Raw genomic sequence first — 13329 nt, forward strand, 5'->3', positions numbered from 1 at the left:
TGTACATTTCTTTTTTAAGGAGAGAGTTCCCTGACTAAATCTGTAGTAGAGCTATGAATAAACAGAAGTGAGTTTGAATTCGTTGCATATCACATTTTGCCACAGCTCCCCAAACTTAGCCAATGTTTTTCTGTGATATTTCAGATATAGAGGATTTCATATTTCAAGTGGTATCTTAACAAGAGAAACATAAATGTCTCCTAGATGTAGGAATTTGGCACTTGCCACTTCAAACTTTGAGATGAATAGTTGATGCAGTAGCAGCTATATTTAAACCTCTGTGAAGTATCTGAAGGGTCAGGTTCCCAGGCTGATGTTGCAGGAGGCTCTCAGAAAAATCTACCTCCCTCGGGCCCGTACTGGCTGAATAGGATCCCCTCAAAATTCATGTCCACCCAGAACCTCAGAACGTAACCTTATTTGGAAATAGGATCTTTGCAGATGTAGTCAGTTAAATTGAGGTCTTACTGGATTAGAGTGGGCCCTAAACCCAATTGCTGGTGTCCTTATTAGCAAATACACAGAGAAACAGACACACGGGGAGAAGTCCATGTGAAGACACAGGCAGAGATTGGAGTGATGCATCTACAAGCCAAGGAACACCAGGGATTTCCGGCCATCGCTGGGTGTGATCTGTGAATTTCAGGTGGAGCCCCTCACGGCCAGGGAAGGCACCCTGCCCCAGGGCCAGGAGCATTTGGGCAGTTGAAGGTCCCACCTTGAATAGAAGCCACAGGCACTGCAGGTGACACGTAAATGCCATTCTGTACCCAATAGGAAATAAAGAAGAATAAAAGTGTGCAGCCCCTCTGTCTCTTGATGTCTTGCATTTTACGTCTCATTGCAATTCAAAGACTCCAAATATAGTACCCTGTCCTAAATTGCAGGGGTTTAAGAACCATGCAGGCAACTGCTTCAGAGTAGAGGGAATAAGGGAGGAAAAGACGTGAGCACATGGACTGGGAAGCTGAGTAAATAATTCTCCACTTTACAGTTCTGTAGATATTGTTGCAATCTTTACAAAGGTATATGAAATAGCGTCTGCCGAGCCCGATAATTTGGGCTTCCTTTTAGCACACCAACCTGCCCCAAACAAACAAAACCAAAACCTACTATGTTGATAATCTAAAAGCCCATAATCAGTATACTTAACACTGGCCTAAGGACAAAGGGACACATCGATGCCAGTTGTGAGCCTTTGCAGGGTTCCATTCAATAAAGAAGACATATTGCATTTATTTGGGGACTCCACACGTGTCTGACCATTGGTTTTGTCAAACTATCTTGCTCTAGAAAAACAAATGCCAATTTCCTCTTCCTTGTCCTCCTCTGCCCCCAGGTTGGTTGATAATTTCTGCATTTGCGAAGGGTACAGTGTGCCTCGCTATCTCATGTATGAGATTTACGTGGAGACCTGTGGGCAGAATGCTCAGAACCAAGTCAACCCAGCAACATTTGGGAAGGTAGGTTGTGAAGATTTAGAATACTGTATTCACTAAGTAAGTGGGGGGGGGGGGAAGGAAGCAAGTTAACTGAGGAAATTTTGAAATGTATTTGGGTCTAATGGGCTCTCAATGGGTATAATTGGCTTCCAACCTGGGAAACTGATCAGGTGGTCAACACACTTCATCTCCATTGAAAAGCCATTCTGCTGGCCACCTTTCTTTGTCCACACTTGATAGTGAGGGCCAGGAAAGATGAGGAATGGGTGGCATCTAAGGGAATGTAACTGTGGCAGCTCCAAACACTCTTTGGGGAGCTGGGTTTGCTGGCCCATTTATTCCCTGCATAGAAATATCAAGGCTCAGCACCACACAAGCTCTGAGAGCCACTTTGTGGTGTCAGACAACTGATGCGTGCCACAATTGGGTAGTACTTAGAGAATTCATTGGCTCTTTTTCCTCTGGAGTTAAGACCTATCTCCAGGAACTTCTTGCTGGACTATGTGCTATAGAGCAAATATTAGCACATGGATAGTCTGAGACCCTCTGCATTCTACAAATGTTTATTGAGCAGGTGCTATATGCCAAGCCCTGTTTTAGATGCTGGAGATACAATAATGAACAAGATCAATAAAAATGCTGCCTTCACTGAACTTCTATTCTGGTTGTCACAGCCACCTAGTTCAGGCAGGTAGCATTAGTGTTTCATGGTCAAGAAAACAAACCAGGAGTGATTAAAGCTAAGGGTCCCCCAGCTAGTTGCAATGCTCAAGTGGCAAATACAGCTTCTTGAATTGCGGTTCAGAGCTCTTTCCACTTGCTATTCCCCCCAAAATGTTCTTGAGTTCAAAGAGATGTTGGAGGTCACCTGGTCCAAGTGCACACTGAATATAAGATCTGTTCGAAAGCACCACTGGCTAGGAGCCCTCTGTGAGAACAATATTCCCACTCAGGGCAGAGACAGCCACAGGAGCAGAGAGGTGGGTGAGGGGACAGCACATTTCTGCAAAGAGGAAGGTGGTTCATCCTCTAGACAAACAGTCCCACACCAAGATTTGTGGCTTGGCAAGCAGAACCCAGGCTGATAAAAACCCATGAAACTCCTCATCAGGGGCCGTGGTGTAGTTCACAACTTGCACAATCATGCCACTTTGAGTGGCCATCTGGCTTGGGCTTCAATGATCTAGGTGACAAGGAGCTTGCTCACTGGGCCACAAAGCTGCAAATTCAATTTCCTCCCTCCTTTCCTCTTTCCTTCCTTCTCCCTCTTTTTAGTGGTCCCCAGGTGGACAGAATTGGACTGGTTCATGACACACTTTCGTCATTGATGCATGCAGCGCTTGATAAGCATCTATGAACCACCACCCAAAAGGAACCGTGTTGCCATTTCCCCCACATCTCATCTCCTTGCCCTCCCCACTGGTGGAAACCATCATCCTATTCATCAATATCTTGCCTTTTTAAAACAGAGTTTTAGTGCATTTATTTGTATTGCTAAAAAGCCTATTTTTAATTTTTGTTGTTTAACTTTATTAAAAGGGATATTGTGTTGTTTGCAATTTGGGGCAAGTTTTTTTACTTAATATTATATTAAGATTCATCTAAATTCAATTGACTGTTGCATAATATTTCACAGTTTATGCATCCACTCTCTCGTTGATAAGCATTTGGGCTGTTTTCAGATGTTGCCATTGTGAACACTTGTGTACATGTGTCCTGGTGTGCATGTGAAGATCTTCCCTTGGACCCGTATGTCCAGGGGTGAACTTGCAGAGGCAGAGGGTGCATGGCCAACCAACATCAAGGGATGGGGCTACCCTGTTTTCCAAGGTGGTTGCTCCAAGTCACCTTCCCATCAGCAATCCTGTGGATTCCAATTTTTATTTTCAAAACATCGAAATGTCTGGATCCATTCTTCCTATCAAAATCTTCATCCCTGAAATTTCTTGGTCATTGGTGGAAATTTTGCACTTTTGATAATCATAGAATCTTCTAATATGGCAGCTACTCAAATATTTGAAACAACTGTTCACAGATCCCTGTCTTCTTGTCACCACCCTAACTACTGCTGCCTTCCAGACCTTCACCTCCCTGCCCACCTGTTTCATTATGACTTCAATTATTGATGTTCCTCTTAAAGGTACCCCCAAGGGTACAACCCAGTGCCCAGGTATGCTCAGAGAACAGGAGCGCTTACTTTTTATTTTTCTTCTTGGTACTATTGGCTTCTATTTTTCTATGTCACTCTGTTGGTTTCACTTTAAGCTGGTAGTTCAACAAAAACAACCCTTAAGTAATTTTTCAAATGAGCTGAAATTAAGCTAGGCCTCTTAGAATGGTTTCGTAAACTGTGAAATACTCTACGTACACATAAAATGTAGTTGTTATTATCAGATGGGTATCATCCTGCAGTTAACTCTTTGAACCCAAGAGTGGCTATCCCCTTGTTCCTAGTATATCTCCCCTCTTCAGTTGGACCTGCAGTTCTATTTATCGCTGCCTTGTAGAATCTCAGGTAGGTCATCCAGCCTCCCCAGCCTGGTCAAGCTGCCACATTTGAAAAGCACATCTCTTATCACTCCATCTCGCTGGGTGACTCTGAGTAGGGTTTTCCAACCAGCCGGGAATTGCCTGACTATGTTATCACTCAGCCCACACTTTGCCATTTCATCACCCAGAATATTGGAAAACTTCATCCAAGGCTTGGCTGAGTTCTGGTATCCTGGTGCTACAGCCTTTTCTTATGTACCTACCTAAGAGCCTTTCAGAGGGACATGGGTGATGATAGCTGGACACGCCTTGGCACCATTGGATCCCTACTTCCTTTTCTGTGATAGCCAAAAGTCTTTGTCAAAATCTTTTTAAGATCTTGTTATACGGTTGTTTCACCTCCACAGCAGTCGCACTGTAGAGTATGCCAAAGAAAAAAATTTAAAAAGAGACTCCAGCGTGTAACAACATGCATTTATGTAGCATTTTTCATCTTAATACTCCCCTTAGAACCTATTCCCCAAGATGCCAAGGTACTAGTTTTAAGCTCTCATGGAAATTTGCCCGAAGAATGGGCCACTTCAGTCAAGCTGGGAAGCGTCTCTGTGCTGCTGAATTTGTGACTAAATGGAGGAGGGAGGGGAAGGGGAAGAGGATATGATCCCAAAGCATGTTTACAAGAGAAACAACAAAATACCCAATTCTCACTTCCTCCCTCCTCCCTGGGGAATGGAGTTGATTTCACACCGAGTTCCTGTGCAGATGTTGGATTGTTTCTTGCTCTTTTTGGCAGTCCTGGGCATACGATGGGTAATGCTCATTGCTGGTGCAAGTGATATTTTACATGGATTAGGGAATTTCCGGAAGGCTGACTTCCTCTTTTGAAATAACATTCACTGATGTTTTTCTGCTTATAAAAGGAATATATCCCCTTTGTAGAAAATGTGGAAATTAGGGAAAAGTGTATAAAAAGAAGAAAATGAATACTGGCTGTAGCCTCCCTGTCCAGAGATACAGCCAGATGATTACAGTTCACCTGCACACGTGCACACACACTTGTGCATATGTCACCAACTGAGCGGGGGGAGTTACCACACGGTGATTCCGTCTTCCTTTCTCGTGTCCCTCTGTACCTGCCCACGGCATGGTTCTTCCCCTAGCCTCTCAGCGGGCATTCAAGCAGGCAGCATGACCTCACCAGAAATCTCTGGGTGATACAGTCTTGCTGTCACTAGAATTCACCCAGCAGTATCAGTCTGGTACTTAGAGCGTCCAGTCCCAGATGATAACACTCCAAATTCAGCTGAAAATGGAGCTGTTTCCCCATCTGCTCCAGCTGGGTATCTTGCCACAGAGAACTAGGTGCGTGGGCTTCTTCATGCCCTCTTCCTCCTCCCCGCCTCTCACCAGGTGTGGTTTGTCCCCTCTGGGAGGGAGGGAAGGAGATAAGAGTGGCTGGAAAGTTCTTACTTCATGGCTGCATGCTTTTGGGGGCAGGTGGACTCCCTGTGCCATGGGTCCTCTGATGGGCTCTTCAGAGCCCCCCTTGGAAATGTCCCCGTGCACATCCTGTGGCTTCGTGAAGGACTCTTTCCTGGAATTCACTTGCTGCCTGCCCAGCAGTCCCCCTCCCAAGGCTGCCAAGGCCTGACTGCCCGACCAGAGCCTCAATGGCAGCATCTGAGCTTTCCCACATGCCAGCTGTGTCTCACACATGGCCAACTTCAGGCCATGGAAAGGACTCAGCCATTCTTGGTGTGCCAGCTGAACCCAGAACAGTGGCCATGGCCAGCCCTGCGCTCACTGCCCACAGGAGTCCTAGACCATCACCAGACACCAGCTGCAGGGCCTCACCATAAGCTCTTCAAGTGACTCATGAATCCCCTTCTGTGAGGCCTGAGGTGACTGTCCCACATCCCTTCTGCACGTCCTTCACAGGGAAAGGGGGGTCTTGCAGTAAGAATACCCCTTAGGCTTCCTCTTCTCTCTCCCTCCTTGTGGATGATTAGAGTTGAGGGCTTTTGGTGAGTTTTATAACCAAATTTTAGCCAAATGCCTGAGGATATAAATCCCCTAGGGTGTGTGTCTCACAATTCACTTTGCTACCTGTTGTCTGTTGTCTTCATGCCTCATCCAGTTGTATAGATACTATGTAGAGAGATGGATTGACAGATCCATGAATAGATGGATGATGGACGGACAGACAGACAGATAATAAATAGATAAGACAGAAGGACCCCTCTGAAGACTTTCTCCTTCCCAGTTTGATTTTTGTCTCCTCTTTAGGCCGTGGGTACTACATGATCTCTTATTGCGTCCCTATCTCCTGGTCACATCTCTCATAAGGACTTCTTTTGTTAAACCTTTCTTCAGTTATTTTCATTTGAGTGTGCCATGCTTCCTGTCAAGACCCCAACTACAAAGATAGATAGATAGGTAGATAGATTAGGGAGAGAGAGAAATAGATAGAGAGATATAGATGGATAGGTAGGTAGATAAATAGAGATAGGTAGATGAATAGATAGCCAGCATGTAATATGGTATAATTTTTAATGTCATCAAGCCCAGAATCAGACTTCTTAGGTTGTAACCCTGGGCAGGTTACCCACCTTGTGTCTCAACTTTATTATATGCAAAATGAAGATGTTAATAATAGTAATATTAATAATAGCACTTCAGGAGGTTCTTTTAAGGAGTGAATGAGCAAACACATGTAAAGAGAATAAAGTAGTCCTGCCACGTGGGAAGCACCCAAGAAGTATTAACTGTTATGATTATTTTTGCCTCAAATATCATAAACATTTTCTCATAAAATATTTTCAAATGCATGCTGTACAATGTCTGTAAAACATTTTTTGGATGTACCTGTAAGGCTGGTGGCGGGCACCCTTCTCCTCCCTAGAGAAAAAGGAAGCCCGTGAGTCTCGCCCTAAAGGCTGTAACAAAGAACTCTCTACTTTGCGCTCCAAAAGTTCGTGCGTAAGAGAAACCCCCATCCCCCAACTCCAAAACCCTTATAAGCCAGCTCAACACTTCTCTGGCCCCATCTCTCCCGACCAGTGAACCTCGTCCAGGAGGACTTTCTTTCCCCCTTCCCCAATAAAGCCTCATTGCTTGCCCTTCACCCTCTGCTAGTCTTTCTTTCTCTGCCGCCGCCCATCCAAAAACGTTACAGTACCATAATTTATTTAACCATATCTCTTATTGGAAATATAGGTCGTTTATGATTTTTCTCTGCTCTAAGCCACATAAATCCCAACCTGTATCTGGTCATTTCCCTAGGATATGTTCTCAAATGCAGCCTGCCAAATTGCTTTCCACAGCCAACTATAAACAACTGTAGCCAGTTCACATCGATAATTCATGATATTCTTACCTGAATCCATAATATTCCTAACCTAGACAACTTGTTGGGTAAAAACTATAGTTAGCTGCCTCCACTTGAATTTATTGGATTATTGGGAAAGTTAAGCCCTTTTGCATGTGCTTTGGTCATGTGTATCTTGTGTGGGTACCACGTGTGTTACCTTATGTGTGCGCGCACGTGTGTGTGTGTGTGTGTGTTTCCCCAGACCATTTTCTATCGGGGTATCAGTGTTTCTCCTGTAGATTTGTGTATATTAAGGATATAATCTTTTAACTTATATTTTCTGCAAATAATTATCCCAGTTTTTTTTTTTTTTTTCATTTTAACTTGATGTGCCTGCTCTCTCTATTAAAACGAAATCACAGGATAGCCCGGGCTTGGGGAGACTCAGTGATATCAAATGTGCAGATTATTATGTCACCAGACAACCAGGCAGGTTACTTCCACTTCTTCCTCCAAAACACCAGATTATCCCTGAGAGTCCACATCTGAGCCTGCTATATATTTTCTTATAATTCCCTTAGATAGCTACAATTTGCACCTTGATTTTATTTTACAGCTAGGCATATAGGAAGGTTTTGAGTGACTTTCTTAAGTCAGAGGAGGTGAAATTGTCAGAATCTCTTGTCAACAATAGGAATTTCTGGCTTCTAATTCTGGCTTTACACTTGGCTGACTTTTCCTTTTATCTTTTGTCATTTGTTTTTCTTCTGTGCATTTTGGTTCTCCTTCCCTGAAAGACCCTCTGCACTTGGGCTCATGACTATGGTTTCTGTGTCACACTTGCTGCTCTCTAATGCTGCCTCCTTCACACCTAGGCACGTGTGGGTTTCCTGTAGAGAGAGGCAGGACCTAAAGCCAGACAAGAGGAGAAACGTTTTCATGTTTCTGTCAAATCCTGCTGCTTTGGGGCTAATAAAAAAGGAAAGAGGGATGCGACATGAAACCAAGCAGAAGGAGGGCCGAATGGTTACGGGGGGAATACAGAAAAAGAGCAGAAATCTTTACTTGACAGCTCTGAAGAGCGTGGCTTCCCTGCTCTGTATTTTGTAATTTGCTCACGAACCAGGATGTCCACTCTCAACAGACACGCACCTGGATACCATGCATGTCACGAACCTCTTCTGATGGCGAAACTGGAAGAGACGTCTGTCGATCCTGAGTGTGATATCAGTGTCCTCTGACGAAGGGTACATGGACAAGATAACTGGGAAGTGAGACGCTGAATCAGAAGTAGCTATGTTATTCAAGAATTTCACAGCATTCACTAACAAAACCTTGAAAGTGAGAACATTAGATAAACAAATGAATAACAAAAAGTGGAAATGACTATCACATTAGAAAAAGAGGAAAACAGTAAAATCACAGCATTCTCACAGGATGGACTATGATGTAATTATTAATAATCCCTGTTTCCAGAGAATTTTTAATGACAAGAGGAAATGTCTATGGTATAATGTTGAGAGGAGAAAGTAGAATGCAAAACTGCAGATAGGCTAATTGTGCAATGCCAGATGTTTAATATGTGAGCCCAGAGAACATATATACATATGGAGGCTTTGAGAAAAAGGTTGGAAGCAACGACATTGAGGTTTAAAAGGCAGTTTTCTCTGAGTGGTGTGTTTTCTTTTTCAGACTTGTCCGATTTTTTTCCCAAATTCCATTTACATTTATTTTCTTTATAATTGGAAAACAGGAAATACAAATTAAACATTGTAAGAGAAAAAATTGGAAGTTTGTTTCTAAATTTTTGAATTGCAGCTTAAAATCTGGTTTATTCTTTTAGCTAGTGCGCTTGGTTTTTCCTGATCTGGGTACCCGGAGGCTGGGCACAAGAGGAAGTGCCAGGTAGGTTTATAATTTTTGTTTTATCTTAAATGTTAAAAAACCAGGATTTGGAAAATCACAAAATGAGTGGCAAAAAATGCAAAACAAAATAAACTGTAAATAACAACTCTTACCAAAGAGTGCCCATGATCCAAATTAAATCCAGTTCCTGAAATCATTAAAGAGATGCTAGAACCAAATACTGGTCTTTATTTTCTTAGGAATTTTGTTAACATACAAAAGTCACTGTGTGTGTGTGTGTATGTATGTATATATGTGTGTGTATATATATTTATTCAAAACTTTAAATGTCTGGACATGTAAATGTCTCATTATTGAAATATTTAAATAACTACACACATAGAATAATGGAACTGTTTTATTGCTTTTTGAACTAAAATTTCTAAGTATTCATCTAATTAGCATATCTGAATTATATTCAGGAGGCTATATTTTTAGGTCCCAAGCTTATGGTTTTGTTTTTTTTTTTTTTTTTTTTTTTTGAGACAGAGTCTCACTCTTTTGCCCGGGCTAGAGTGAGTGCCGTGGCGTCAGCCTAGCTCACAGCAACCTCACACTCCTGGGCTCAAGCAATCCTTCTGCCTCAGCCTCCCGAGTAGCTGGGACTACAGGCAAGTGCCACCATGCCCGGCTAATTTTTTCTATGTATTTTTAGTTGTCCGATTAATTTCTTTCTATTTTTAGTAGAGACGGGGTCTCGCTCTTGCTCACGCTGGTTTCGAACTCCTGAGCTCAAACAATCCGCCTGCCTCAGCCTCCCAGAGAGCTAGGATTACAGGTGTGAGCCACTGCGCCCGGCCCCAAGCTTATATTTTTAATGCAAAAGGAAATTCCAGCATTACCAGGTCCATCATGTCATAATTGTCACTCAGTTATTACTGTTATTTGTTGTTTATTTTATATTGAGGCAGGAAATGAGTGAGAAGGGATCAAAGCCACATTAGGAAAGGGGGCTGCCACTCATGAAGGAAAGGGAGACAGAGGAAGAGTTTTCCAAACCTAACATCGGGCAATAATTAACTTGGAAAATTTTTCGTCTGCTCTGAGACTGGACAAGCTGCTGCAGTCTCCTGGGCTCGGCAGAGGAGGGTCTGGGCTGCAGGGAAGGAGCCTGGCTTCTTTACTGGGTTTCTGAGAAGCTGGGTCCATTTCCCAGGAGGGGGAAGCTTGGTGTCACTCCACATCACCTTAGAAAGGTTAATGGTGGGGGCACAGGAGGCTTTTTCCATCTCATCTCTCTAAGATTAGAATGTCCTAAGTCGGGAAAGCAGAGTAGAGCGTCCACAAGCCCATTGCAGGGCTGATGTGTATGAAATAGTATGAAGTTGCTTATCTACCTAACAGAGCTTGATCAGGCTGAAGGATTGGCTTTTTGGAATAAATGGAGTCAATGATAAAACCAGGAGAACTCCAAGTCTTCATTAGCTAACCTCCTCTGCACCTCCATAAAGCATGTCAGCAGTTTGACGAAATAAAGGCAACCTTTATTTTTCAGGTATCATTATGATGGAATCTGTATCAAGAAAAGTTCTTTCTTCTATGCCCAGTATTGCTCCCTTCTAGGTGAAAAAAAGTATCACAGGTTAGTATCCATCGTTTGGGTACTTTGGTCTTGGGTCACAAGCCTGGTTAATATTTGAATCATTCATATTTTGGTTGTATCTAACTGACTGTTTGGTTGTTCTGCCTTGAAGTCCTCCTTAAGAATGGAAACACACACATCACATCAACACACCTTTGACAACAACACCTTTGTCAGCCTCTGGTAATATCACTGGCCAGAGAAATCCATTTCTGGTTCATTTCCTTGGATACTTTTCATTTCAAGCGTCATCCCAATTGCCAGAGCCATTTTTCACCAAGTGAGTATTCTTTTCAAACTTTATGCAGAACTTGACACAACTGACATATTCAGAGAGAGAAGTGAGTATAGCTGAAATTATGATTTACATTGGGGAGAAACAGGCAACATGGCTGGAAATTGGCACTTCTTTCTTGAAACTTCCTTTAGCCTTCAGGACTCTGTGTCAATCCCCCTGCTGCTCCCGCCCCCGAACACACTCCTCTGTCTCCTCCTCTCTCCCCTCTTCATTCAGTGCAGGCCTTTCCCAAGATCTCACCTTGATAACCACCATTTCTCTTCCGGCTGTTTGGCCCCAAGACATCTCATCTTTTTCCACCTCTCCCCTGTCCCCTCCTGCAGGTGGATGGCTCCTAAACTGTTATCACTGGTCCTGCTCCCCCCACCCACAGGCATTCGTCTGTGGCTGTCTACTGGACATTTCCATTTAGATGGGCCCACGGGTGCCTCACACTCAATATGTGGAAATCGAAATTTAGAATCTTCCTCCAAATTGTCTCTGCCCTTTGACTTCCTTATTTTGATCTATGATATCAACAGGCAGAATCTGTACAAAGTGTCACCTCAAAGCCACCCCTGCCCCCCTTGGGTCACAAAGCCCTGACTCACTCTTTTTGGCACCGATATTTCCTTTAAGCCCTTGTCATCTTAAACTGAAATTATGTCCAGAGATCCCATATGGCCTCTTCTCCTCCCTCTCCCACTCTAAGCACAACCACAAGACTAATCTCCCTACATTTCTGGATTTGCTTTCTCTCCTTCTCAGAGACACTAGGGTGTCTTCCCTTACCTCCTGGATAGAGGACACTCCCCCTAGATGGGTGTCAGCAGCCCAGGTCCTTCCTGCTGCACTTTCCAGCCACGTTGCCTATTTTTCCCAATATAAACCATAATTTCAGTCATACTTGCTTCTCTCTGAATATGTCAAACATGGTTCTGCCTTTGCTCCCGCCATCCTATCCTTCCATGGTGCCACTCTTTCCTGTCTCTGTCTAAGGGGACCGTCCTGAATCTCATCACTCCCTCTGGACATACCTCAGGGACCACCCACTCAGCAGGACCATCCCCAATAATGGCAGCTTTAGGAAAGGCTCCTTGCTGCACTTTTTCATGTGCTCACTGCCCAGCTACAAAACCAGCACTTCAGCTTAATTCACAAACTATTCATTGAGTCTTCATTTGGCCTAAATAGATGACATATGTCCAAGTAGCCAAGGACAATTTCAGTTTCACTTGTAGCCCAATATAACTATTAATAGTGTCCCTTCCACTCTCAAAAATGCTCTAGTTTAGACAACAAATTATAACAAACTATACTGTCACCCTTTGTATAAAGCACCCTGTGTGTAAGGCGCCCGCTGAGGGGGAGAGATGAGAATTCTGCAATGTGAATAAGACATAGACCTTTCTCTCCGATAGCTTAATAGGGGAGCTAGGATGGTACATTTAGCTTGATACCAAGTGTAATGTGATGGGTGTCAGAAATGTATAAAAGGTCCCATGAGAACTCAAAGACGGGGAGCGCACATTTTGGGTGGGGGATCACGAAGGGCCTATGAGGGAGCTGGGCTTTGCGGTAAACCTTGAAGGACAGATGAGAACTTTGACAGGTGGTGCAGGGGAGGGAGGCAGGAGAGCAGATGACCTCAGGCTTAGGGCAGAAGGCAAGCAAAGACGAAGGGGTGTGAAGCATGAGCTTCCTTCTGTGCGGGAGTGTGCGGAGCTTTAGCAGAAGGTGAATCTGGAAGGCGAGTTCAGAGGGCCTTGACCGCCAGGCTGGGCAGCGGGGGTTGTCTATGAGTCCATTGGAGGCTTCCTATGAGAAATCAGGTGGAAGAGGATGGAATCATCATCACTGAAACCTCCACAAGGGCAGAAACCGTAGAGCTTTGCTTGTTTCTATCCCGCTATGGTATGAATGTTGGTGTCCCTCCAAAATTCATGCTGAACTTAAAAGTTCAACATCACAGCATCTGTCCCTTTTGCCCTTTTGCCCTTCTGCCTTCTGCCACGTGAGGACGCAGCAACAAGGCGCCATCTTAGAAGCAGAGAGCGAAAACTGGAGGTTGTTGTATTAAGTGAAATAATCCAGGTACCTAAAAACAAATATTGCATGTTCTATATTCCATGGATCTGATGGAGGTAGAGAGTAGAATGGTGGCTACCAGGGTCTAGGAAGTGGGGTGGGGGCGTGACAGGTTGGTTAATGGATACAAACATACAGTTAGATGGAAGGAATAAGTTCTAGTGTTTGACAGCACAGTAGGGTGACTATAGCTAACAATGTATTGTGTATTTAAAATGGCTAGAAGAGGCCGGGC

General features: G+C 43.8%; 1 protein-coding gene across 1 annotated transcript in view; it reads left to right on the top strand.

The window, feature by feature from the left end:
* Positions 1 to 1345: 1345 nt before the first annotated feature.
* The window catches only part of RFX8 (RFX family member 8, lacking RFX DNA binding domain), a 51362-nt gene continuing 39378 nt past the window's right edge, over positions 1346 to 13329 (top strand). Inside the window, exon 1 of the mRNA XM_012641923.1 lies at positions 1346 to 1463. Within this exon, the coding sequence (XP_012497377.1) occupies positions 1392 to 1463 (72 nt within the window). The 5' untranslated portion in view covers positions 1346 to 1391. The remainder of the gene's footprint in view (positions 1464 to 13329) is intronic.

This window comes from Propithecus coquereli, unplaced genomic scaffold (assembly GCF_000956105.1).
Source record: "Propithecus coquereli isolate 6110/MARCELLA unplaced genomic scaffold, Pcoq_1.0 Scaffold171, whole genome shotgun sequence".
NCBI classification, from domain to species: domain Eukaryota; kingdom Metazoa; phylum Chordata; class Mammalia; order Primates; family Indriidae; genus Propithecus; species Propithecus coquereli.